Below are 27578 nucleotides of genomic sequence, written 5' to 3'. Positions count from 1 at the left end.
TCTCTCTCTCTCTCTCTCTCTCTCTCTCTCTCTCTCTCTCTCTCTCTCTCTGTCTCTCTGTCTCTCCCCACCCCCCCTCTCTCTTTCTCTCTCTCTCATGCACACACCTACCTTTAAAACACAAGTACTCCAAAAAAAAGTAAATTCAAGACAAGTGAATGTACCAGATATTTATGAGATATTATGGTTTTAACTCTACTATGTTTATTAACTATCCCCCAAAATTTTGATGAGGAAAGATTTTTTACCAATTTGCTCAGTAGTATATCCCAAACATCTAAAATGGGTCTGGAGAGTAGGCTCAGCAATTAAGTTAGTTACTTCTACTACTCTTGCAGAAGTCCCAAGAACAATTCTTAGCATCCACATTGGATGCTCCCAACACCTGTAAGTACAACAGAGGATCTGATGCCCTCTCCTGGCCTCCAAAGGCACCTGTACTCACAAGCACACACACACACACACACACACACACACACACACATAAAACTTAAAATAATTTTTTAAAATCTAAAACAATACCCATTATCTGAAACTCAACAGGTATTTCCTTAATGATAAACTTTAACAGAAAAATCAGTATATTTAGGTAAATGGCAATAACCATCTACCTAAACTACCAGTCAAATTATATGGGGAAATTTCACCTTTTAAAAATTTGCAAATACCTATGAGTTATTTCCCCCAACAAAGTAAATCTGGACAGGCATGGGGATACTTATTTTAATCCCAACACTCAGACAGATCTGAAAGTTTGAGGCCAGCCTAGTCTATATGGAAAATTCAAAGTCTTGAAAAAAGTTATTGTGTTTTGGCTATTAAAAAATCTTAAGAATTAGTTTATACCAACTCTATAAAAATGTCCACTATAGCACAGATTTTTTGATGTCATAGTTTCTATCCCCTCTTCACCCAACACCCTAGCAGAAAGGTGGGAGAAAACATCTTAAAAAGATGTACAGTGTCTTACCTGTGCATTAGTGTATTAGTTACTTTTTGAATGCTGTAATAAAGTACCATGAGGAAACCTATAAAAGGGAGGCTTCCTCTGGGGTATACAGTGTCAGAGGGGAAAGAGTCATTCACCAACATGACAGGGAAGCTGTGGTAACCACAGCTGAGGGTTCAGGGCTCACATCTCTATTCACAAACAGGAAGTAGAAAGAGCAAAGAGGAGTGAGGAGGAGGGGTAGTTAGGAGGTTTTTAAGCCTCAAAGCCCACCACAAGTCATATACTTACTTACTCCAACAAGGCCACACTTCCTAAGTCTCCCCAAACTTCACCACCAACTGTGGTCTAATTCAAATGCCTAAGAATATGAATCACCTTATTCAAACCACCACACCTTGTGATCAAAGCCCTCTGTAATCAAAGGCAGGAGTGTCACAAGTTTAAGGCCGTCCTAAACCACAGCATGAGATGCTACCTCAATAAATAGGAAGGAAGGAAAGGAGGACATGATAAAGAAAGGATAAATACATTTGTTCTTAGATGAAGTATAGGTACTATGTGTCCTAGGATGGCCTCAAAAGCCTATATAACATAGGCTGGCCTCAAATTCATGGTACTTTTGCCTCAGCCTCACACAATTTATAGCTGTGCACCATCCTGCCCAGAAAAGGCTATTTCATACTGTTTAATATTTAATGCTCACTCAGCAGCACATAAACAAATGTATTTTGTCACCTGATGTTCTACTTCCTGAAGTAAAGATTCCAACAGCTCTGTTTCCTGAGTAAGAGACGTCTTCTGACCTGTTTAAAAGGAGCAAAACAACATTCAGGTTCACTACTGGTAAAAGAACGAGACAACTTACTATGAACATACACTGTAACCAGAGAACCACTGCAATTCAACAGAACTCCATTACAGTTACCACAATGACTTTCCTAGAGCTTTAACAGCTGAATATACTTTCTAAAAGTAACTTAGAAAACAGAACATTGGAGGTAACCCTATTTTTAGGTGAAACTCAATTTAGGATTACAAAATTTCCCTTAAAAAATGCACAGGCTGGGGCTACAGATTGGTTGAATGCTTGCTTGCCATGCACAAAGCTCTAGGTTAATGCTCAACGGGGCATAAACCAGATATGATGAAACTTGTAATCCCTGCACACAGAGGGAGAAGACAAGAGTCAAGAATTCAAGGTCATCAGCTAGTGGTACATGCCTTTGATCTCAGAACTCAGGAGACAGAGGCAGGCAGAACTCTGGTCTGAAGCCAATTTGGTCAATGGGTCAAGTTCTAGAACATCCAGGACTTCAATGAAAAACTGTATCTCAAAAAACAAACAACAACAACAAAAAGAATTCAAATTCATACTTGGCTACTTTGCCAATTTGAGGTCAGCTTGAGCTATGTGAGCCACTATCTAAAATAAATGAATGAATGAATGAATGAATGAATGAATACTTATGAAATATACAGTGAGTCTTGGGTTGAATCTGTAATATCTCAAAACATATAAATAAAAATAAACATCATAATGAAAATGCACTTTAAGTGGTTGACACAACAACAATTTCATTCAGTTAACCATTCTGAAATTTTTTCCCAAAATTTAACTTTTGCTTAAAAGAAGGATGTAGTAAATTGGCAAGACGCTTATGTTAAATTTAAAAAAGAAAAAAAAAAAAGTCTGTCTTTTAAGAACAAAAGGCAAGCCAGGCAGTGGTGGCGCATGCCTTTAATCCCAGCACTTGGAAGGCAGAGGCAGGCAGATTTCTGAGTTTGAGGCCAGCCTCATCTACAGAGTGAGTTCCAGGACAGCAAGGACTATACAGAGAAACTCTGTCTCAAAAACCAAACAAACAAACAAACAAACACAACAACAATAACAAAAGAACAAAAGGCAAAGTTATCCCACAAACCTAGAGAAAGAAAATCTACAAAGTACAATAACTTTTCAGGATAAAAATAATATTCTTCAAAAAAACCACAAAAGCAAAGGCTATTATTGCACTGGAAAAGAATACTGCTTGACTCAGGGAGTTTGTCTTGGAGCTGGCTCAATGGGTAAAGTACCAGCTGCACGAGCCAGTGGACCTAGCCAGGGCAACAGCAGATGCTAGGGAAGGGAGCAGAGACAAACAGGCCCTGGGAGCTCAGGGATCAGGCAGGACAGCCAAAACAGAGCATCCCAGGCTCAGTGATAAATACTGCCTCAAAAAGAGAAGCCAGAGATAGAACTCAGTGTTTAAGCACATATACTGCTCTTCCAGAGGATTGGAGTTTGGTTCCCAGCACCCGTCAGAGCAGCTCACAACTACCAACTCCAGCTCTAGGAAGGAGTCTGATGCATTCGTCTGGATTATTGGTGCACCTGCACCCACATATACAAACATTTACACATAACCATATAATTAAAAATAAAATAGGGATAAAGACAACCAAATTTAACCTCTAACCACTGCAAAAGCACGCAAGCTTGCATATTTACATATACATACATTTACCACAATTACACAACACACAAACATTTCTTCAATTAAATTTTACAAATCTGTACTACTGACATACTTGATTTTTAGTTAATTAAACAAATTAAGCAAACTTATAAATGAAAAGCAAGGCTACATACAAAAATGCATTTGGTTACTATTCAAAAGTTATATTAACAGTGAAAAAGACTTTAATTAGTTTATGTACTTTAATTATTTTTTAACCAGCCAGGCATGGTGGTGCTTTTAACTCTAGCACTCAGGAGACAAAGGCAAGTAGTTGCTATCTGAGTTTGAGGCCAGCCTGATCTAGACAATGAATTCCAGAACAGTCAGGCCTACACAGTGAGACCCTGTTTCAAAAAAAGAAAAGAGAAAAAGAGAAAGACCAAGGGATAAATTTAAATTTCTTTTATTGTAGGAGGTGAGCATTCATCCCATAGCATGTGCAGGGCAGTCAGAGGACAACTGTGGAAGTTCTCTTCTGCCATCATGTGGGCCCTGCAAATTGACCTGAGATCATCAGGCTCAGGAGTCACTGGCTGATCTTGTCTGACACCAACAGGAGTCTTCTGTTTGTTTGTTTGGTTGGTTGGTTGGTTTGGTTTGTGTAGCCCTGGTTGTCTTGGAACTCACCCTAGACCAGGCTACCCTCAAACTCACAGAAATCCATGTACCCATGCCTCCTGAGTGCTGAGATTAAAAGCATCAGTAGTGGGAATTTTTCTTAGTTGTGGAAGGAGAAAAAAACTAACAACAAGATTCACAAACCATTTAGGGTTTTCATATAATGGCTGTGAAAAGTTTTCTCTTTGATCATATTCCAACAGAAGTCAGACTTGTGGTCAGATTATACAACATAGAGTTGCCTAAATCTTAAGATTCCTACCTACTATCAATTCATTAATTTACTTCTTAAAGACTGAACCACAAACATGGTTAGGACACCATAGTCTCCAACAGAATATAAATCCACTCACCCATGAGCGTTATGAGCTTATTTTTCAGCTGGGTATCTAGTCGTGCAATCATCATCTCTACCGCGTTCCTAATTTCCCGAACACGCTCGTCCTTTGCATTTCTTACAGCTTCTACATTTCTTTCCTAGAAGATAAACATGAAGGACAAATTTTAACTGGAGTCCTTTACAACAGAAGCAAGAACTTACTCTTAAATTCAATTAATTGCCTCTTTAAAATTCATAACCAGCATTTTTAATAGTCTGTACTATATAAGTAACATTGCTTTTTAAAAATTCTATAAACTGCCGGGCAGTGGTGGTGCACACGCCTTTAATCCCAGCACTTGGGAGGCAGAGACAGGCGGATTTCTGAGTTCGAGGCCAGCCTGGTCTACAGAGTGAGTTCCAGGACAGCCAGGACTACACAGAGAAACCCTGTCTCGAAAAACAAAAAACAAAAAAACAAAAAAACAAAAAATTCTATAAATTTGGGTCAGTAAAGTGAAAGATGTTTGCCAAAAAGTCTGACAACCTGAACCCAATCCCTGGAATCTAGGTAGTAGAAAAAGAACCAATTCCTTCAAGTTGTCCTCTGACTTACAAAACGAGATGGCTTTGTGGTAAAGGTGCCTACCATAAAGCCTGATGACCCAAGTTCAAAGCTCAAAAAACCCACACAGTAAGAGAGAACCAACTCCTGCAAGTTGTCCTCCAACTTACCTCCACATGCATGTTCTCGCACACCTACATGTGCAAAAACACACAATACAATAAAGTTCTCAAAATAAACAGAGTAAAATTAAGTTTCTTATAATTTAACAGAGATATCAACAAAAAGATCTATAATTACAAACCTAAGGCACATACCTATTATCTCAGTACATAAGAGGCTGAGGCAGAAAAGATTATGAGTTCAAAGCCAACTTCAACTACAGAGTCTGAGACTATCTTGGGCTACATGAGACCTCAAGGTAAGTACATTTTGGTAAGAGGCAAGAAACCCCAATCACATTTTAGATAAAAAAAAAACTACTTTATAAAGACAAAAGGACCTAAGTAGGAAAGGGTACTTCTCACCAAGCCGAATGACCCGAGTTTACTCCCCATGAACTATACAGTGGAGAGAGCTAATACCAATAAGTTGTCTTCTGATCTCCACAAGAGTGTCATGGTACATGACTGCATGTTCGTGTACAAATATACACACATTTAAACAATAATGGCAAGCATATATCCAAAAATATCCTAAAACAAGGGGAATTTTATTTGTTTGGGTTTTTCCAGAGTCTCCATACATTCCAGGCTAGCCTAGAACTTGCCATGTAGATAAAAGCCCTCAACTGAGTCTTTTGGCTCCACCATCCCTTCCAATGCTGGGATTACAGGTATATGTCACCATGCCCAAGAAACGATGCTTCTGAATCCATTACCTTTCTCCAGTTTTTAAAGATTGCTTTCAGAACTGCATACAAAAAATAGTGGTTTTACCAAGATTGCAAAATATATGCACTAGATTTCAAATCAGTGTACTAAAGAAACTAAAACACAGTTTTGTCTATGCATACTATTATTATATATAAGTTGAACTCTCAGCATAGAATAGCCTCCTAGTGCTGCCAAGAGAAATCAATAATGGCCAGACAAGACCACATAAAATCAATTGAGCTAGCAAGCTTTTCAAAAGGACTTTGTAGCATACGTGCAATTCTGTAATGCTATTTAATATGGAAAGAATATTACAAATGATTATCTTGTTCTTAAGTCCCAAAGGGTCAAAAGAGAATACTTGGTAGTAGGTTATTAATTAGACACACACACAAAAAAATATTCTGGCAACTTTAAACAGAATATTCCAAAAATATATTTAGTACTTCTTTAAAACATCACATTTTTCCAAAGAAAAAATTAAAAATAACAAATAACTTATTAAAACTGACCCAGATAACATTTTTCAATTTTTATGTATCTCTGAGTTTCTGTCTATGTGGGTATATGCTTCATGTGTGGGAGTGCCTGTGAGCTGCAGTTACAGGCAGTTATGAACTGAACTCCAGCCCCTTGAAAGAGCATCAAGCACTCTTAACTGCTAAGCCCTCTCTCCAACCTTACCTATTGCATCCTCATAATATTAAGTAATTACAGTTTCTCCTCTGTGGAGACTAATTTACAAATACAAAATAGTTCATTCAGGAGCTAGAGAGTTGGCTCAGCAGTTAAGAGCACTTATTGCTCTTGCAAAGGACCAAGATTTGGTTTCCAGTACCCACAACCCTCTGCAACTCTGATTCCAGGGAATCTAAAGCCTACTTTTGAACTCCAAGGGCACCAGGCATGTACATGGTGCACATACATACACATAAGAGAAAACATTCATACATGTAAGACAAAAAATAGAGCCAAGTGTGGTAGCACACACCTTTAATTCCAGCACTGAAGACACAGGGAGGTGAATCTTTGTGAGTTTGAGGCCAGCCTGGTCTATAAAGTGAATTCCGGGACAGCCAAGGCTATATAGAGAAACACTGTCTCAAAAAAACAAAAATAGTTCACTCTCTAGTAGCAGAAAAACTCTCCCCAAAGCTAGGAATCTTAAAAAAAAAAAAAAAAAAAATTGCAAAAGTTCCTGGGGGGCTGGGAGACGGCTCAGCTAGTAAAGTGCCTACTGCATGAACATGGGGGCCTAAGTTTGATCCCAGCATCCACATAAAAATCAATGCTGTGGAGGGAGAAACAGGATCTCTAGGGCTTGTTGGCACACCAGCCTAGCCTAATTGTTGACCTCCAATTACCAATGAGAATACAAGGTGAATGGCTCCTGAGGAATGACACCTGAGGTTGACCTTGGGCCTTTGCATAGATGTCAATTAACTCTGTAACAAAAGTAGACTTTTCTAATATACTACTGACAATTCTCAGGCTAGGGAAATGGTTCAGTGACTTAGGGCAGTTTCTGTGCAAGCCTGGCAACCTGAGTTCACTCACTCCCCAGAATCCACAATGTATGCCCCATAGCATAAGTGTACACACACACACACACACACACACACACACACACACACACACACACACACAAACTGATCTCTATATGCCAGAGCTCTGGGTACAGATTTCTCTATTTTTTGAAGCTAAGACTTGAGGTTTATCATCCCATCAAATCTTTAAACTTGGATAATCTTGGTTTCAACATCTAATTTCTGAAAAAATATATACCATAGAATCAAAAAGGATGATAAATCTTATGTAAAAGTAATCTTACCACTTCTTGAACTAAGCTGATCAGTTCCATGAGACGTCGACGAAGTTTGGCTACCTCTTCATTCACTTTAGTGACATGCTGTTCATAAATTTCTGCCAAAGGTTTGAACGTGTGTCCACCATGCTAGAGAAATCAACATGAGTACTATGAGGAGGTTTTATACATTCCAACTACATTTACATTCCTCTTTCACACTCTATGGACAACGATAAACTGGTAAATATTTTCAAATGAATTTCTTCTTTTTGTTTATCTTCTTAAAACAGGCCAGTGTTTGCAAAAATTACCCTGACAATGTAGCAATGCCTTTAAGAGTCTAAATATTAGACATTAAGAAAACAATGGAGCCAGGAATGGGGAAACATGCTTTTAATCCCAGCACTCAGGAGGTGAGAAAGGTGGATCTCTGAGTTCAAGGCCAGTCTGGTCTACATAGAGATCTAGGATAGCCAGGGCTATACACAGACAAACCCTACTGGGGTGGGAGTATTGGTTGTGGGAGTGTCTTGTTTAGTAAAAGCACCCCATTCTGGTCTCTGAGAAAAAAAAAAATGTGTATTTTTTGTTGTTTTTGATTTGTTTTATTTTAAATGTATAAAGTTTTACATGAATGTAGGTATGATACCACATACATGCCTAGTGCCCCACAGAGGTCAGAGGTTGGATACCCTCAACTAGAGATATATAGATAGTTATACAGATGGAGTGATGGGTGGGAATTGAACCCAGGCCCTCAGCAAGAACAGTAAGTGTTCTAAACTGCTGAGTCAGCTCTTTAGCCACTTATGTGGATTTATGGATAAATGGTGACTAGGAAGACTTTTGAGCCTCTTATGAAACGTGCTTAGGAATCAAACTGTGGTTATTTATTCTTCCAGTCAGCACATTAGAATTCGAACTCAAAGTTGTCTGAACTGAGCTCTACTCAACCACCTCAGCCTCCCATACTTTCTGTAAAACACACTGCCCACCAGCCACCAAGTGATCAAGTCTCATAGTTAACATGAGACTTAGGCAATTACTAATGTGGACATGTTTTCATTTTCCCAACTAAGAACTGATTGTTTTAGTCTAGAGTTAGAGCCCAGTGATAGAACACTTTTTGGAGCAGACGGGAAGCCCTGAATTTAATCTCTAGCACTGCCAAATCCAAAGACTCTTACTGTGTTTAATCTCAACTACTTATATTGTTGTACTTAATATAAATGATTTAACCAAATAGTAAGTAATAGAACACAGCTACTAAGAAAAAAGCTGCTTCTAGGAAAGCTACAATGAATGTTTCAGACTTGATAAAGATAAACTGACTTAAAATTCTGCTTTTTTAGTTTTGTTTGGTTTTTAGATTTATTCATTTTATATATGAGTATATTGTTGCTGTCTTTAGATGCACACTAGAAGAGGGCATCAGATCCCATTACAGATGGTTGTGAGCCACCATGTGGTTACTGGGAATTGAACTCAGGACCTCTGGAAGGGCAGTTAGGCTCTTATAAACTGAGCCATCTCTCCAGCCCCAAAGTCTGCTTTTAGCAAGATACACTACTAAGGCAGGAGGACTTGAAGTTTAAGGCCAGTCTGGCCTACATAGTGAGACCCCCATCTCAAAAAACCCAAAAATCTTTTAAGCCAAGCATGGAAGTGCATGCTTGTAGTCCCAACTCTGAATGGAGGCTCTTAAGTGGGAGTAAGCAGCAACCCAGGGATGGGAGTCTCGGAATAGGATTGGAAAGAGAAACTAAGAAATGAGAATATTAGATTATATAGAAATTTACACTCAGCATTACTTCAGAAGCATCTAAAGTATAAAGATCAAATGACTAATACTCAAAGCAGACACTGATCTTGGGCTGGGGTTCAATCATTAGCAACACACACACACACACACACACACACACACACACAGAGGGAAAAAAGGAAAGAGAAAAATAAAAGTTAAATGTAAGACTATATTTACAGATATTAAGCAATGAAAACAGTACTCATCTTGCATCTTTAGCAGAAGAGCCAAAGAGGCTCTTCTGGACTATCAGAAGGTACGAAACCTTTAATGAGGCATGTATAAAACAGATACATTTTTATTCTCCAGAGTAAGATGAGACCTTATTCTGTCTAAACCAACTAATTATATCAATGCCTTCTAGTATGTAAACCAAAGAGAACATTTGTTCTGCTCACCATTCCTCCCCAAAGTGCACACTGATGGCAGATACATTTCTTACAAGTCCAGCAAAATACACTAAGTTTTTCATGGTGATTTTCACATCTATTTATTATGAAAAAGAAAAGACAGTTATTTTTTAAAATTTCTAAGCTAAAGCAAACAGATCTCTCAATTTGAAATGGTTATAGAATCATAAAAAAGGAAAATGTATTCAGTGGCTTCTAAGAATTAGACTAAACAATGTCACACGGACAAACTTTAAAAGTACTTTTTTCACTAATCTAAACTTTAAACAAGCAAATTATAGATTTCTTTCTAAATAAAACATATGACACTTTCTTTCATCACTATATACGATAAATGCTATCCCATTACTGCTTAAGAAAGACTGTCATGTTAATCTCTTACACAAGCAATATGTATATGTACAAGTAATGTCCCTATAACTGGCCAATAATAACAATCAAGACATCTCAATTGCACAATGTCAATACAATGCAATTTAAAACTTTCTCTTGCCAGGCAGTGGTGGCGCACGCCTTTAATCCCAGCACTTGGGGGGCAGAGGCAGGCAGATTCCTGAGTTCGAGGCCAGCCTGGTCTACAGAGTGAGTTCCAGGACAGCTAGGGCTACACAGAGAAACCCTGTCTCAAAAAAACAAAAAACAAAAGCAAAAAAACAAAAACAAAAACCTTTCTCTTAATGCAAATGTCCACATGTAAAACAACGAAGTTGAACTCTGCTGGGCGGTGGTGGCGCATGCCTTTAATCCCAGCACTTGGGAGGCAGAGGCAGGCGGATTTCTGAGTTCGAGGCCAGCCTGGTCCACAGAGTGAGTTCCAGGACAGCCAGGACTATACAGAGAAACCCTGTCTTGAGAAAAAAAAAAAAAAAAAAAAAAAAAGAAAGAAAAAAGAAGTTGAACTCTTCTAGAGACCTAACTGTACTCTCGCCAAAATTCTTATGCTGAGGCCTTAATCTCCAAAGTGACACTGCAAGACATCAGCCATTTACAAGTCAAGGACAGAGGCTTCACCAGAAACTAACCCTTCATCCAGCACCTTGCTCCTGGGACTTTCTGCCTCTAAAACTAAAGAAAAAAATTTTTTACACTATTTAAGCCACCCAGTTATCTACCACACTAATACAGACCCTTACTTTACATGATATATAAAATAATCCAAAAGCAGAGTATGGTGGCATATATCTGAAATAAACTTGGGAAGCTGAGGCTCAAAATTTTAAATGTAAAAAAGGAAACAATAGGACATTTATTCCTTTTATGAGAGGCACTAATAAAAAATTTAAAAGCCCAACAAAAAGGACCTTTCCAAATAATGATAGTTCATCATCCTAGAGTGGAAACCATTCAAGTTGTCACTAATGAAATGTGTTATTATATTTAAATTATTCTTTTTGGTATGACCTCCACAATGCCAAAAAATAATAGCTTTAAGAATTCAGTTTGCCACAACAGTTTCATTTAATTATGGACTAGCAGCAAGTCAGGCATCAACTAAGCAGTGACACAAACCTGAAATCTCTATACTCAGGTGACTGAGGCAGAAGGATGGCTAAACTACAAAGTAACTTCAAGGTCAACCTGAGATACACAGCAAAAGCCTGTATCAAGAAAACCAAACAAATAAAATTTAGCTCCTCCCATTTCTGTGGTCTGGTTTCCTTTTCATTTTTAAAACAAGATTCATTATATTTTATTGCTTTAAATTTTGTGAACATGTGTTTGTCTGTGGGTATGGCCATGGAAGCCAGGGGCACTAGATTCCCCTGGTGCTGGAGTTACTGGGGGTTATGAGCCACATGACATGGGCGATAGGAATCCAACTTGCATCTGCTGCAGGGGGAGTATGCACTCTTAACCACTCTAGCCCTATGGCCCATTTCTACAGAACAATAAATGAACAGGTCTAAGCTTTATTTCTAATGACCCCTGAAGTTTCAACTTATTGGTTTAACATACTATATGTAAAAATCAGTTATGACTTTATTTTTTTGTTTTGTTTTGTTTTTTGTTTTTTGTTTTTTTCGAGACAGGGTTTCTCTGTGTAGCCCTGGCTGTCCTGGAACTCACTCTGTAGACCAGGCTAGCCTCGAACTCTCGAACTCAGAAATCCGCCTGTCTCTGCCTCCCAAGTGCTGGGATTAAAGGCGTGCGCCACCACCGCCCGGCCTATGACTTTATTTTTAAACATTGGACATTTCTGGAATCTCTCCTAAATTTCCACTTTTGATCTACTTCTAATAACTTTCTAGGACCAATATCTGTAAACATGAAATATAAAGCTACTCATTCTTTTTTTATATATAAAATTTGCTTCCACTGTAATTTCTAACAAGACCAAAACATTGTATTATTGCTGTGTTCCTGTTAATCAGTTAAATAGAAATAATCTATTTGCCTTTGTATTCCCTAATCTAGCATAGTACTACTTTGTACAATCCTGTAGGTGGGTTGGGTGGTCATGAAATGTTAAACTTTTTTAAAAATGTTAAATTTAAGGAACAAATGAAAGATTAACATTAACTTTCTTACAGTTAAAAGAGAAGTAGCAATGTAGTGTCGCTAGGTCTTGGAATTAAAGTCAGTTGGCACTCACTTCACATGCATGTGGCCCAAGGTTTAATCCCCAGTACCACATACATACACAGACATGCCTGAGCAATTACACACATACAAGCTAATTATTTAAATATATGCATAGATACATAAACTGTCATTAAAACAGCACATGGTAAGTTCTTAGTAACTAGTGAACAAAAACCCAAGCACGCACTTGTCTTTCTCATTTTCTTCATGTTTGGTGAGACTACACAGCTGGAGAGTATCAAGCTGCTGTGTCACTTCTTCCGCCCAACGACAATTCACCAGTTCCCGTAGCTGGAGTGGAGCACTGAAAAGAAGAAACAGTCCGTACATGTATTCTAGCTCAGACATCCAAGATTTTTCTAAAATAAGTATTCCTAAAAATAAAGCACAATATTATTATAAAAAACAGTGAAAGCCAGATATGAAAAAGCATATCTGTAATCTTATCGCTAAGGTTACAGAACGGACGCATTCAAGGACAGTTTTGGTGAAAAGAGTTCCAGGCTAACCAGGGCTACACAGTAAGGTTCTGTGTCAAAATAGTAAAAAGGCAATGGAATTTATTTTTATCACATTCCATACATCACACACATGAAAAAATGCACCAACTAAATAGCAACAATGATAATTCAAGTTATAAATCTTTAATTTCTTAGCCTAAATTTGACTATACAAAATGATACCATGGGTTTGGAGCACAGTTCAGTAGCAGCATATAAATACCATTAGTATGAGTTAATTTCTAGGTTCAAGCCATTGACCACCAAAACAACAACAAATCAATTACAATTCCTAGCCAAATGCAGTTATCTCATTTACAAAAAAAAAAAAAACACAAAAAACAAACAAAAAAGACAAACATTCCTATAACCCAGCACTCAGAAATCTGAGGCCAGAAGATGAGTCACACCTGGGCTACATTGCACGACTCTGTCTCAATAAACAAAAAAACTAAATATCACTAGTCACACTAGGGACACTTTATAGGCTACAGTAGGCTGGATGTAAAAGAGGACCATCACAACTGCAAATTCTCATTTATTGTGCTGCTCTTCTCATAAAGTAATGTGAAAAATAAAACAGCAAAAGGTGGCACTGTGGCCTAAAGTGACCAGAAACAAGCTAAATATCTGTCAATATGAACATTAGTGTAAAATGCAACTTTTACTCTCCTGTTGCAATTGTCTTCTCAGGCTTACTGCCTCAGTCTGCTAACCTAGGCCTAGTCCTGGAAGCTTCTAGCCTCCATACAATCTCATCTAGAACTAGAACGATTTCAGCCTCTGAGGCAACTGCTGAATAAGCTCACCCTTCCTGTTCTTCAATCTGGCTTCTCTCTCTTGGCATCTCCTGAATTGCTCTGCTTGGCCTCGTACTCACTTTTTACAATATATTCTAATCTTCTGGCTTCTCATTCTCTGGCTGGTTCTGTCTTTACCTGTATCTCTTCAACCTGTCTCTTTAAAACTCTCCCGGGTAAAACTGTCTCCTCTCCTTTTCTCCGCACTGCTCTGGTAAGTAGCTTCCCTTTCCTCTCTCTTCTCGTGAGAGTTGGGCATATCCTGTTCTGTCAAATCTTTCTCTGATTCATCATTCTGTCGGCTACTCAATTAGACATCACTTTCAAACATGGGTTCTTCCCTCTACAAACTAATTTTACCTTCATTGTTTGAAACTAAAGGTGTACACTAAGGGCCTGTCTGTATCCCAGCCAGAGGAACTAAAGCTGTGTGCTAAGGGTGAGCCACACTACAACTAGAAACAGGTTTTTTCAGTAAATAACACAATCTCAGGGTTCACAGTGTGATCAAATCTCCTGTAACACATAAGTCCAGGAATACTTATAAAGAAGGTTACCAAACACTTGTTTGCATACTTACACCATCTGTGAAATATATCAACTGATTTTAGGAAGGGAAAAAAACAAATTATAAAGCCAGGGATGGACTATATGTCTATAAATCCTATCACTTAGAAAGTATAGGTAAGCTGGGGGTGTGACGTCAGGAGTTTGTCTTTATAGGTGGAGGCCAGCCTGGGCTACATAAGAGTAAACAAAAAAACAAAGAGTAAACAAACAATAAGCAAGAAAATCATAAACAGTAGGTACTATATTTGTGTGGTTTAAAAAAACTGTAAGAATATACATCACCACTCCACTTGCATACAAGAATAGCATGCTTATCTATTTCTTCTGAAAGTGATTTTTTTTTCCCCAGTTGAGATAAGGTCTCATATTACAGCTCAGGCTGGCCTCACATGGCAACCCTCCTGCCTCAGCCTCCTGAGTTCTGAGATCATAAGTGTGAGGTACCAAGCCCAGTTACATTTTTATTTCAATTAAAAAGTTAAGAAATTACACAATAGGGCTGGAGAGATGGCTCAGCAGTTAAGAGCACTGACTGCTCTTCCAGAGGTCCTGAGTTCAAATCCCAGCAACCACATGGTGGCTCACAACCATCCGTAATGAGATTGGATGCCCTATTCTGGTGTGTCTGAAGACAGCGAGAGTGTACTCATAAATAAAATAAATAAATAAATGAAAAAAAAAAGAAATTACACAATAATTATGTGAAAAAAACAAGGGCACAAAACAATCATACACAACACATGCAACATAGAACTTAGTCAGGTACTCAGGCTCTGCATTTCTTTTCTAGAGCTACTCATCATCTCCTGGTCAACTTTATCCCTAAGGAAAAGAAATGTGGGAAATTGCAGGGTTGGAAGGGAAGGGGGAACTCACTTTCTACAACCCAGGGCATCCTCTGACTCCAGGCTTTTATCTCTGTGACCATGTTCCATATAGACAAACAGCAAAACACTTACCGACAATGAGGACACTGAGCTCTCTGCTCTGTCAGCCAGCGCTAAGGAGGCAAATAATTAAATTTTCATTATAAAAATATCATTACTTTATATATCTAATCATTATAAACTGCATTTAATGAGTTTTAACTCTCTAGTGCCTAAATTTATTTTAGAGATACAGAAATAACAGGCAATCTACTATCTCTCTCTCATCATTATCATGACAGGAACAAACTTTCAAAGGGACAGAACTTTTCCCAAAATAGTTGAGAGGCTACTCTCCCATAGGAAAGAAGTGATTCTAGGGCTAGCTGGATCTCACAATATGTAATCTTGTTAATTAGAAATAATGTTGTTACTCTATCCTCAAAAATAGCATGATTCAATTTTTTTTGTAAATAATTACAAACTACTGAGTTTAAGGTACTACTAAATTTACAGACAGCAAAAGTAGCCCAGGAGACATCAGATTGGCAAATGACTGGCATTGTGTGGGTTTTAATAGGTGGAGGAATTAATACAGCTCAGAGCCTGCCCAGCTCAACAATTTTTTTCATTTTTTAAAAGTTTTTAAATGAATTACAACAGCTTTTAAAATAAAAGACAGTGTTTCTGTGTCATTTACTGAGGAATGGACTAACAGGCAGTAGTGTAGAAACCCCCATAGACATTAAAGGGCATAGTAACCTCCCAGAAAACTATTTACTGCAATAGACCTGTATCAGTCTCCTACACTGCCTAACGCTGGACACGGTGGTGAAGGCACACATCTGCCATCCTAGCACTTAGGATACAGAAAATCAGAAGTTCAGAGTCAGCTTGGCTATATAGTGAGTCAGAAGCCAGGCTGTGTTACATGACACCCTAGCAAAGAAAAGGATAAAGGACTAGTTACTATGCAAAGAAAGCAGAAATGGAAAGAAGGAAGGTGCAAAAGGAAAAGAATCTTCTGTTCCTCATACTCTTGAACAAGATTTCTTTGGTCCAGATACCAGGTGGATTGTGAAATCCACCTGAAGGAAGGGCCGAGGAGACTGCACTAACAGAGTTGAGCACTCATCTGCAGCAGGCTCTGTGCCCAGGCCTGTCCCTGGGGGAATCTCACTTTGTCCTCACAGCAGTCTGGGATAGGAGGCTGGGATCAAGTTTCGTCCTCTGAGCAGATCACTCTTCTACTAAAGACAGAGCTTTCCATATCTCTCTTCAAGAACTGGTCCCAGCTATACCTCTTTAGTCACAGCCTATGATCCTACAAAACTAAGCTTTTAAATGTTTCCTCCTCTATTCACCATATTCATCAACACCTTTCCTCATCTAAAAATATCTCATTCATCATTTAGATTTTAATTTATATGACACTTTTTTCCAAAAGCTTTTCATGAACTCCACAGGTCTTTCCTTTTGCTTTTTCTGAGCTGGGAATTTGCTCTATACCCAGGCTAGTCTTAAACTCATAATGAAGCTCGGACTAACCTCAAACACTACTTGCTCCTACCTCAACCTTTTGTGTGCAAGGATTTAAACACCATGCTCGGCTACAATGAGCTGCTGACAACCTACCCTGCAGCAAGCCATACTTCTCCCCTTAACGAAGTGTTTCTAACACTTCATAACTTATCTACTGGTACATCTGCATAGCTAGACTCTAGCCTCGTTAGTAAGTGATAACACCATTATTAAAAATGTACACTTTGTATTAGGTGTATCTGGGTGCAAGTTCTCTTTTCCTCCATTTGGTTCCAGGGATCAAGCTAAGGTTATCAGGCTTGAAATTTACCCTCAGACCCATCTGGTCAGCCCCAGCTCTTTTTTCTTTTCTTTTCTTCCTTTTTTGTTTGTTTGTTTGTTTGTTTGTTTAATAATGAGCAGCTTTCTCCCAGTAAGACAAACTGCTAACTATAATATATCCTACACAAAACAAACTGCTAACTATAATATATTCTACTCTTGGAATGCATTTGCTTATATGGTTCCTCCATGCCCTGCCCCACAGGAAGTTCTTGTAGATCTACAAAACTTCCCTCCCTTCTCTCATATTTGAGGCATGTTTACCTTGTATTTCATAACCACAGAGAGGAAGCAGTGACTCTGAATTGATGGATACTAAAATATCTTTAGCCCAATTCTTATAGTCAATACAGAAACTGATTTCTCTCCTTCACAAAATAGAATAACCACAAGCCTTATAAAGTATCTACACTCATAAATTTCTGACATACAACAGTAATAATAAAATCATTTAATCTTGTATTGAATTGGAAATCAGGTAAAAATGTGTTTTTCTAATTTATTCTACTTGGAGCCTGGATTGGCAGCAAAAGCTTTTAATCTCAGCATTCAAGAGACAGGAGTAGGTAGATCTCTGTGAGTTTGAAGCTACATGGTGTTCATAGTGAATTCCAGCATAGACAAGGCTACATAGTAAGATCTTGTTTCAAAAAAATATAAATAAATAAATAAACAAACAAATAAATAATTTGAAGGTCTTTGTTGTTGGTCCCCCCCTGTTTTGTTTTTGTTTTGTTTTTTTGGGTTTTTTTTTCCCCCTCTCCAGTGCTATGTACCCTGGCTGGCCTTAAACTCAGAGAGATCCTTCTGCCTCAACATCCCCAATTCTGGAATTTACACCGTGAACCTTACCAACTTCAGATTTATATTTTCAACTGCTAAAACCTCATACAAAACGAAATCTCAAACTTGGTATGTTGTTCTAAATTAGAACCTTTATACCTGTGGTCTGCCCAGCTCTGCTCCTCCCAAGGTTTTTTTATTAAACTATTTCAGAATATAAAATCATCGATTCCTTTATCACGTTCCTTTGTTCCACACAGTCTCTCCTGATGGTAATCTGGTTTACAGCACCATCACAGCCTCTCCTGATGGTAATCTGGTTTACAACACCATTCCTCCTCCACCCTCCTCCCATCCTCTTCCACCTGCCTAAAGTTCACTCTCTGCAAAGTTACCACTGACCTCTTTAACATACAAAATACTTCACACACCACTCAAAAGCCTTCAGTGGCTACCATAACATTTAAAATCCAAATTCCTTACGAATGCCCTCAGTCTTATCTCTAAATCCACGCGGTTCCCAGCTCTACCTCCTTTGCTCTAGCCACACAGCTTTTTCACTCTTTCTCAACGCACCAAGAATATTTCTAACTCAGGCTTTGTCCTTTCTAATTCTTTTATCTGGGATTTTCTTACCCCAGATATGTGCATAATTTCCTCCTACACTGTATTCAGATCTCTTTAGAAATCTGAATTATGTGATATCCTCACAATTTCCCAGACCACCATATTTAAAACAGCAACAAAATGCTGACTTTGTAACTCTATTTATCTTTAGTTTTCCTCATAGTACTTATAAATACCATTCATATATACACATAGAAAGTCAATGTACTATATCAAAAAGACAAGCAACTAAATTATAAATGAATATTACATTCAATAATAAACCAAGATGGGACCAGGCGATAGCATTAGCCACACATCTTGGTAACTAGAGTTTCAATCTTTGAAATCCACAAAAAAAGCTGTATGTACTGGTTTAACTATTTAATCCCAGCACTCTTGTGGTGATATGGAAGGCCTGGATTATAGCAGCAAAAATAAAAAACACCCAGGTCCAACAAGGAGAATGGTGAGAACCAACTTCCAAAGGTTGACTTCTGACCTCTACATACCTTTGAGAACACACACACAAATTACTTTTTTTCTAAAGAGCCAAGATAATCCATGTGTAACACCATCTGCCCGTATCCTAGAACTTGGAAGTGAGGTAAAGGCAAGAAGACATTTCGTTTGAGGCCAGCCCAGGTTTGGGAAGTGAGGAGAACAACACAACCCTAGAAAGGAAGGTTAGGATCAGATCCAAGATAACCTGAACACAATGCTAATATCCCTCAACTTCATTCTTCAATGTTACAAGGCTTCTGAAAAAGAAAAATAACATCAAGGGCATAGTAATATGATAAGAGGACAGAAAGTGAACTACAGGTAAGCAAAGACTTAAGGCAAGGAAACAGAAAATGAATCATCTATGGATGAAGGAATCTATTTCTTTCTCATGAAGAGTAATGGAAAGCAGCAGTAAGATGTAAAGGACTCAGAGTAGCTGGCAAGACAAAACATCACTGGTGGTCAAGATTACCAGTCTGAATGGTAAAACAAAATAAAAGACATCAGTGTCAGCTTGAGAAAATAACATGAATAACTAATTTATCTTGACCAAAATTCAAGATTCTGGAAGGATTGCTGGGCAGTGGTGGCGCACACCTTTAATCCCAGCACTTGGGAGGCAGAGACAGGCGGATTTCTGAGTTCGAGAGTTCGAGGACAGCCAGGGCTAAACAGAGAAACCCTGTCTCAAAAAGAAAAAAAAAAAAAGATTCTGGAAGGACAATGAGATAAGTCATCTAGAAGCCAATGCTGTGCCTTAAAAAAACAAAACATGGCTCAGTAGTAAAGAACCTGCCATTGATCATGTACAAGGCCCTGGGTTTAAACACCAACACCACAAAAAAATAAATAAAAACCAACACTAGAGATCAAGGTTCAGGATCCACATATAGATGCTAGCTAGAGCTGCCAAAGTAAATCTAACTCCTCAGAGTAAATAAAAACACTTAGAAAGGAAGGAAAGGAAAAGGTAACAAAGAAGAAACAATCTCCTAGGTACAGCACAATAAGCAGAGATCATGAGCACTTTCAAAACTTTCAAGTATTCTCAAGCCCTTCATCAAAGAAACTCAGTCTATACAGGCTCCACCAAAAACTCACTGCATCAATGGAGACCAACTAATCTCTGTAGCTAGTTTCACAATTAAAAAAATACTACGTACACTGAAAGGTAAATTACTAGAATAAAACTTCACAAGGAGATAATATTTTCTAATTAATATAAAACAGATTGACTGGATTCAACTCCAGCTCCAATGTTTACTAGTCCTGTGACTAGAAGAAAATCATTTAAGTGTAACAGAAATCATTATTATTATTTTTGTTTTGTTTTCATTTTCCAAGACAGGGTTTCTCTGTGTAGTCCTGGCTGTCCTAGAACTAGCTCTATAGCCTATATCTCCCTGCTTCTGCCTCCCAAGTGCTGGGATTAAAGGTATGTGCCGCCACCACATGGTTAGAACTAGCTAGTTCTCTCCCTCTACTGTGGGACTAGACTCAGATCGATCCTTGGAAGCAAGTACCTTTACCTGCTAAGCTATCTTGTAGCCCTACTCTGTCTTTTGATACAAAAAAAAAAAAAGTAAATGGTAAAAATTTTTTTTTACAGGGACAGGTTTTCTCCGTGTAGCCCTGGCTGTCCTGGAACTCACTCTGTAGACCAAGCTGGCCTCTAACTCAGAGATCTTCCTGTCTCTGCCACCTGAGAGCTGGGGCTAAAGGTGTGTGCCACCACTGCCTGGCAGGAAATAGAAATTTTGAAGTGAAGAGTACATTAGATAGTTTTAATTTTCTCAGTTATGGAAATTATCTGAGCCATGTCAGCAGGACAGTTTCAACCATGCATTAGCATGTGTGTTACTGGACGTGTGCATACAACCAAAACAAATTTTCTACTTTATACTTTGGGCTTTCCAGAAATTTTATTGAAGAATGTTCCCCTTCCTTCAACACACAAAGCCAATCAATTATATCTATTCTACACTTTCTCATTATCATGAATTTTATTCATTTCCTCTGAAGTCATTATCAGCCTTTTGCTTTACACATAAAATGGTAAATTATACTACACAGATTTCAATGTAATCACTGAAATTGATTTCCTTAATCAGATTTAAACACCTTCAAAGAGGATTGTCTATCATTTATTTTAATATCTCTAAATCCTAAACACAATGCAGATTTGTAAAACATGTAATAAGTTTGAGTTAGGAGTGCTGGCACACACCTTTAAACCTAGCACTTGGGAGGCAGAATGTGAGTTCGGGGCCTCTTGGTCTACAGAGTAAGTTCTAGCACAGCCAGGGCTACACAGAAAAACCCTGTCTTAAAACACATGCCCACTCCACCCCCAAATAAGTTTGATTCCGTTGGGGTTGAGGAATGGTTCACTAGCTGAGAACACTGCCTGCCCTTCAAGAGGACCCAGGTTCAACTCACAACACAACTATCTGTAATTCCACTGCCTGGCGTTCTGACACCCTCTTCACGATTCCAAGAGCACAGTCCACACATGGTATACAGACATGTATCTATGCAAAACACACACTGCACACGCAAGCACACACACACACCACATTCCAAAAATGCTGCTCTACTGACAAACCTTTTTATTAAAGAAACATTTTAAAGGGTCACAAAAATACATTAAAGAGTGGAGGGGACATGGTTAATACTTACAGTGCAGCAAACATAAACCAAATACACAAGGTACGGTGGAGCACTCTTTAGTCTCAATTCAGGAGGCAGAGGCAGGTGGATCTCTGTAAGTCTGAGGTCAGCCTGATCTGCATAGTTGAGTTCTAGGCCAGCCAGAGCTACACTGTAAGATCTGTCTCAAAAAAAAGAAAGAAAAAGAAAAAAGAAAATAAAAGGTTAATAATAACAAAAACTGAACACACATAAAAAAGAAATACAACTTACCCTAATACAGCTGAAACAACAAAGCTTGGAGCAATGAGGACACAGTCGAGCATCCCGCAATTTCTCCATACAAATGAAACATCGGAAAACCTCAGCAATGCTCTGAAAACAAAAGATATAAGGTTCCCAGATTATACTGAAGAACATAACATAAAAAACTTCACTCAAAGCCAAGCATGATGGTGCACAACTTTAATTCCAGCATTCAAGGGGCAACGGCAGGCAATCTCCGTCAGTCTAAGACTCTACACAATGCGGCCCAGGCAAGCCACGACTACTAAGTGAGACCCGGTCTCAAGAAAAAGTAAAAAAGGTAAAGGGGAAGAAAACAGTTCACTTAACACTTACACTTACTTGAGCTGATACCACCTCAGTTTTAACTATACTCCCTATCAGAACTTGATTAGTCAGAACATCTGGAAAACATGTTTGTCTTTTAATAAGCTTGATGATGATTCCAAGAAAAACATACGGACTAAGAAAGTGGCTTAGTCAGTGAAGTGCTTGCCTTGAAAGCATAAGAATCTGAGAACCCCAGAATCCAGGTACAAACCAGGATGATGACACAGGCCATCCCAGCATGACAGGACAGGGCGCACACACATGCAGATCCCTGGAAGCTCACTGAGAACTAGCCTGGCTAATTGGTGAGGTTCCAGGCTAGGGAGACCCTGTCTCAAAACAAAAGGTGGAATGTAATCACCAGTGAGTCTCCTCTGACCTCGGTATGTGTAACACACACACACCTACATCCTGATACACATCAAAAAAAAAAAAAAAAAAAGGGAAAAGAAAAGAAAACCATGAAAATCAACAAAAAACTTTTTAAAAAAATCCTTCTCGGGGGGGGGGGTAACTTATAATAAAAGAATGTGACTACAGTCCTTAGAAATACTAAGTAGATTATGTCAATTACACACAGAGCATGCAGAAATGCTTTATAGTACAGAAAACTGTGTATGTGTCTATCAGTAAGAACTGAAGAAAGACTGAATGACTAAATATACAATGACAACTTTTTACTTCTGCAATTTCCACAATGGAGTTGAATTGCTTTTATAATTAAGAGAGGGAATTTGTTTTTAAAAGACAGTTTCACTGTGTAGCTCTAGCTAACCTGAAATGCCCTATGCCCACCATCTTGGCATAGAAATCAGAGATCTGCCTGCTTCTGCTTTCCAAGGGCTGGGATTAAAGTAAGCATCACCGAGTCCAGACATGAAGAAATCTTTAAAAAGATATACTGGAACTGGCAAGGTTGACTCAGCATGCCAAAGGCTCCTTCCACCAAACCTGAAGACCTGATTTCCATCTCAGGGATCCCACATGGTAGAAGGAGAAGCAACTCCAAGTTTTCCTGATCTCCATATGAGCACACCAATGCACACCCACGCACACACTAAATAAATATTTGTAAAGATATTTAGATTACAAGCAAACTAATTCAGAATCCTGTCCTGACGTAATCAACTAATTATGTGAGCCTGAGAATCTGCATCCACTACACATGTGAGTGTCCCTTCTGACATCAAGTGAACAATTAAAAAAAATTGTAAACAGGGAAGTTTACCGACGTTTGTTTTTACATCATTCCAGAAAAATTGAACCCTCCTAAAACCAAGAAAAGTTTACAAAACCTTCATACAACTTTCACAAGGGCAATTAAATAGAAAATTACTCATGATTCTAATCATGACTGCAAGGCTGAGAGATTCGGACGCTAACTGGCTCTGGGAAGACAATAAAACCATTGGAGTGAACTGGGTTAATCTCAAGCGCTGTGCTCAGTAAGTTACTCCTTACTTTTAAAAGGCAAAATGATGTAATATTTTATTGTCTGAACGGTTCACATTTTAATTTTAATTATTACTACACTGCATAATTGTATCCTCCCCCAAAAAAATCGTTTTGATGCTTCTAGCCTTTATGGAAATACCCCAACCATGAAGTCATCTTACAAGAATCAATGCTGGAAACTAGTCTTTGAGACAGTAGTGTGTGCAAGAGGTGTGTGTGTTCTACAAAATGAACCGCTGAGAGTGAAAAATGTTTAATCATGCAGAGAAAGTCGTGGCGAGAAAGCAGGGCAAGTCCTATCGATGAATTTGCAATTTTGCCCTGGAAAGGCTCAGCCTGCAAACAGCGAGGAGAGCAGGTGCCAAGGCATCGCTGAAACCTGCAGCACCTGACTGCGGAACAGTTTCAGCACCGGGCACCCTGAGGGCAGCAGAAGCGTCGGGCCAGCCTCCCTCTCCGCGGCTAGGCTGCCTCCCACAGGGAGGGCGAGAGCATGGAGCCCGGGATAGAAAAGGAGCCCAGCCGCCACCCTCTGTAACGCCCCTCACCTCCACACTCTGCTCATCCATTGCCTCCGGCTCTCGGCGGGGCCCTCGGCGACCCTCGGAATCCGTGTCTGCGCTGTCAGGCGCCGGCCCGAGGTCGCCAGGTCAGCTGCGCTGACCTCAGCAGGCTCCCACAACCGTGCCACCTCTACGCCCCATCCCGTCTGGTTCCCCACCGGCTACCCCCCATTTCGCCATTTTTATCCGCGCGCCAGCCCTGGGGCGGAGAGGGAAGGGCTAGCGGTAGCCGCAGCGCCTTCCTCCCGCCTCAGCGGCCGGCCAGCGTCCGCGTGGGAGCCTTGGCCCACGTGACGCCGGCGCGCGCGTGTGAAAACCGCCGCGGGGCTAGTCCGGGGCGGAACAGGCGCAGCCGAGAATTCGCAAACACCAACGGTAACCAGGGCAGCTAGAGGTGCGGCAGCGGGGCGGGCGCGGGGCGCAGGCGCACTCTGCGCTGAGGGAGGGGCGGGGCGGGAGAAGAGGCGGGCGCCCGGTTCGCGCGGTGCGCGCGGCACACGAGACTTGAGAGGCGTTGCCGTGGAGTGGCGTGTCCGGCGTCGGCGCGGTGCCCCTACCCTCGCGGATTTTACCGCCAGAGATGTAGTCTGCTTGTGTGTTTGTGGTCCTTAATCGGAAACCAGGCTCCCGAGTATTAGGAAGAGACGGGGAGTCTTATTTGCGTTCCCAGTTGTTTGTGGCTCATCTAAGGAAACCCTGGAGCCGCGGACTCTAGGTTAAGGTGTTTGCTTTCCGCCTCTGGGAAGAAACGCAGACTTTAAGCTTTTTTTTTTTTTTTTTTTTAAGATTTTGTTCTCCTACATAATAAATGCAGTTCAAAAGCTCCAAATGTAATGGACTGGCTACTTCTCTTGACCCATTATTTAGAGACAAAGTTTCTGTAGTTCACGATGGACTGGAGATTATAGATAGATAGATAGATAGATAGATAGATAGATAGATAGATAGATAGATAGATAGAGAGTGTGTGTGTGTGTGTCTAAGCTTCATGGAAGTAAGGATTGCAGGGGAGAGGTACCACGTCTTCTCATTTTGATGAGACAACTGGACCCACATCCCACCAACTAAGCCTTTCTTTCTGTTTGAATTGTTTCTGCTATAGGGACTAATATAAAAAGACCACATCTGTATTCTGCTTTCCTAGGCAATCGCCTCTAATTTCCTGCCTGAAGAGACCAATTAGGTTGTAGAAATAGAAGATCTATGAGACAACAGACATTAGTCAAATACTTAAATCTTAATTCTTCTTTTAAGCTTATTACAAAAGTTATTTATGAACTCCAATCCAGAGAATTGATAATCTAGAAAGAATCTTGTAGTGATTGGCAACAATTTTTTTTTTAATTACATGAACAAGATTTATGGAGGTAGGATGGATGACCCAGAAGTTAAGAACACTTGCTCTTCTTGGGGAGGACCACTTTCTACCCTGCCTTTGGACTCCAGCCTATACTCCCAACTCCAGGGGGTCAGAGATGTTCTGTCCAACTAAAACACCCACACTCACATGCATACATGGACATAATCTGAAATAACCTAAACACACATAACTTAAGTAAATTAAGCAGAGATAGAAAATGCTTTCACATGCTTGGCATTGTGGAACACACCTTTTGTCCCAACACTTGGGAGCAGAGGCAGGTGATCTCTGACTTCAAGGCCAGCCTGATCTACAGAGCGAGTTCTAGGACAGCCAAGGCTACACAATGACACCCTAACTTGAAAAACCAAAAAGCAAAAGAGAAGACTTTCATTTTAAATAATTTATGGTCTTCGAACTAGATGCAAGTTGATAGATGCAGAATTAATTTTACTAACATGTCCTTGATTGTACCTTTTTGTTGCTGCTGTTCTCATATAGTCTGCACTGACCTGGAACTTCCTATGAAGCATATGCCAGCCTTGAACTCCCTCCTTAACCTCAGTGCTAGAAGTATGCTACCACATTCTGTTTACACCTTGAAGTTGTTAATTTCACTGTGTAATTTTTATCTCAAAAATTTGTGGGGGCTAGGTGTGGTGGTGCATGTCTTTAGCATTTAATCATAGCCTTTAATGACTAGGCAGAAAACTATCCTCAGAATAGCCTGATCTACTTAGTGAGTTCAAAGCCAGCCAGGGCTAAGTAGACTCAAAAAACAATCCAGTTTGTGGGAATTAGTATAGCATTTGGGATTCTCAACAATATGGAGAAACCTTTGCCCTTTAGTATAACAGATGATAACACTAGCCAATACATATTAAAAATAGATTATGATATATTTGCCAAACAACCGAAAATGTTTAAGGAACTAGTTATCAGTCTAGTTCATAATAGTAAAAAATTAAAGAAATCTGCAATTAGTTAGGGGTCTTTAATAAAAAATACAGTCATACTGTGGTTAAATTGGTAGTTGGCCAAGTTAAGGTCATTTGTCAGCACCTGAGTGAGAGTCTGCTAGCACTCAAGAGAGCTTGAGGCAGAAGATTGAGAATTTGAATACAGCCAATCAGGGCTATAGCCCAAGACTGTCTCACAAAAACCAGGGCAGCACTTAGGGGCTGACTTTGCTCTGCCCTTCCCCACAAGACACATACCCCCAAATGCTATTGTTTTTATAATCACACAGATTATCAATAAAGAAAACTAAACAAAATCATGGTATATCCATACAGTAGTTACAAGTGTTAAAAGAATGTTAAATGTATGATGTCTGTCATGAAATAACATAAAATGGCAAAACTAAATACTACAGTATAATGTATGATTACTGATCTGTTTTTCTAAAGAAAAATTCTCTGTGAATATGTATAGAAATGAATAATGAAACTGAATACAGATTACTTCTGGATAATATGCATTATGCCTGTTTTTAAATATCTTAAATATTATTAGTTAAAACATAGAAACACTACAGTAACAGAAAATAGCATCTAGATGAGAAATAATTCTAAATTATAATAATAAGAATGAAGATAATATAACAGGGAGGTTAGATACTATGGCCAATTTTGGGTTTTATTTTATAGATAAGTAGATGCAAATACATAAAAAGGTACCAGTTACAGCTAACAGAAGCTACTACCAAAACTATAAAATGAACAAGCAGTCTGAATATGTTCAATTTAAATGTTGAGGTAGGGAATTTTACTGGCAATATTTGAAAATCAGAGAGTCTTAAGTACTGGAAAACAAACTTAAGAGGAAAAAAAAAATCACATTTCTGGATTTTGTTTGAAAGCAGGTCTTGCTGTGTAGCCCAGGCTCATCTGGAACTCCATGGCCAGCTTGAGTATAGTATCTTCTTGACTCTTCTCAGCCTACTAACATGGTTTTCTATGCACTTCTCAGTATACATTTTAAGCTGGGTTTGCTGGTGCTAGTAAC

At 39.2% G+C, this 27578-nt stretch overlaps 1 protein-coding gene across 3 annotated transcripts in view; it reads right to left on the bottom strand.

The window, feature by feature from the left end:
* Trim37 (tripartite motif containing 37) overlaps positions 1 to 24616 on the bottom strand; it is a 130814-nt gene extending 106198 nt beyond the window's left edge. For 2 of the 3 annotated variants that reach the window (XM_028772497.1, XM_028772496.1), the window contains exons 1-8: positions 24197 to 24616; positions 21852 to 21953; positions 15264 to 15304; positions 12622 to 12738; positions 9840 to 9927; positions 7662 to 7784; positions 4425 to 4548; positions 1688 to 1755 (exon numbers count right to left, since the gene is read on the bottom strand). In XM_028772497.1, coding sequence (XP_028628330.1) covers positions 1688 to 1755; positions 4425 to 4548; positions 7662 to 7784; positions 9840 to 9927; positions 12622 to 12738; positions 15264 to 15304; positions 21852 to 21953; positions 24197 to 24217 — 684 coding nt within the window. In that variant the 5' untranslated portion in view covers positions 24218 to 24616. The remainder of the gene's footprint in view (positions 1 to 1687; positions 1756 to 4424; positions 4549 to 7661; positions 7785 to 9839; positions 9928 to 12621; positions 12739 to 15263; positions 15305 to 21851; positions 21954 to 24196) is intronic. The other variant, XM_028772498.1, reaches the window with a different exon arrangement.
* Between the last annotated feature and the right edge of the window lie 2962 nt (positions 24617 to 27578).

Source organism: Grammomys surdaster, unplaced genomic scaffold, assembly GCF_004785775.1.
Source record: "Grammomys surdaster isolate TR1022 unplaced genomic scaffold, NIH_TR_1.0 213, whole genome shotgun sequence".
NCBI lineage: Eukaryota > Metazoa > Chordata > Mammalia > Rodentia > Muridae > Grammomys > Grammomys surdaster.
Note: the sequence above shows the minus strand (reverse complement) of the source record. Positions and strands in the feature narration are given on the sequence as shown.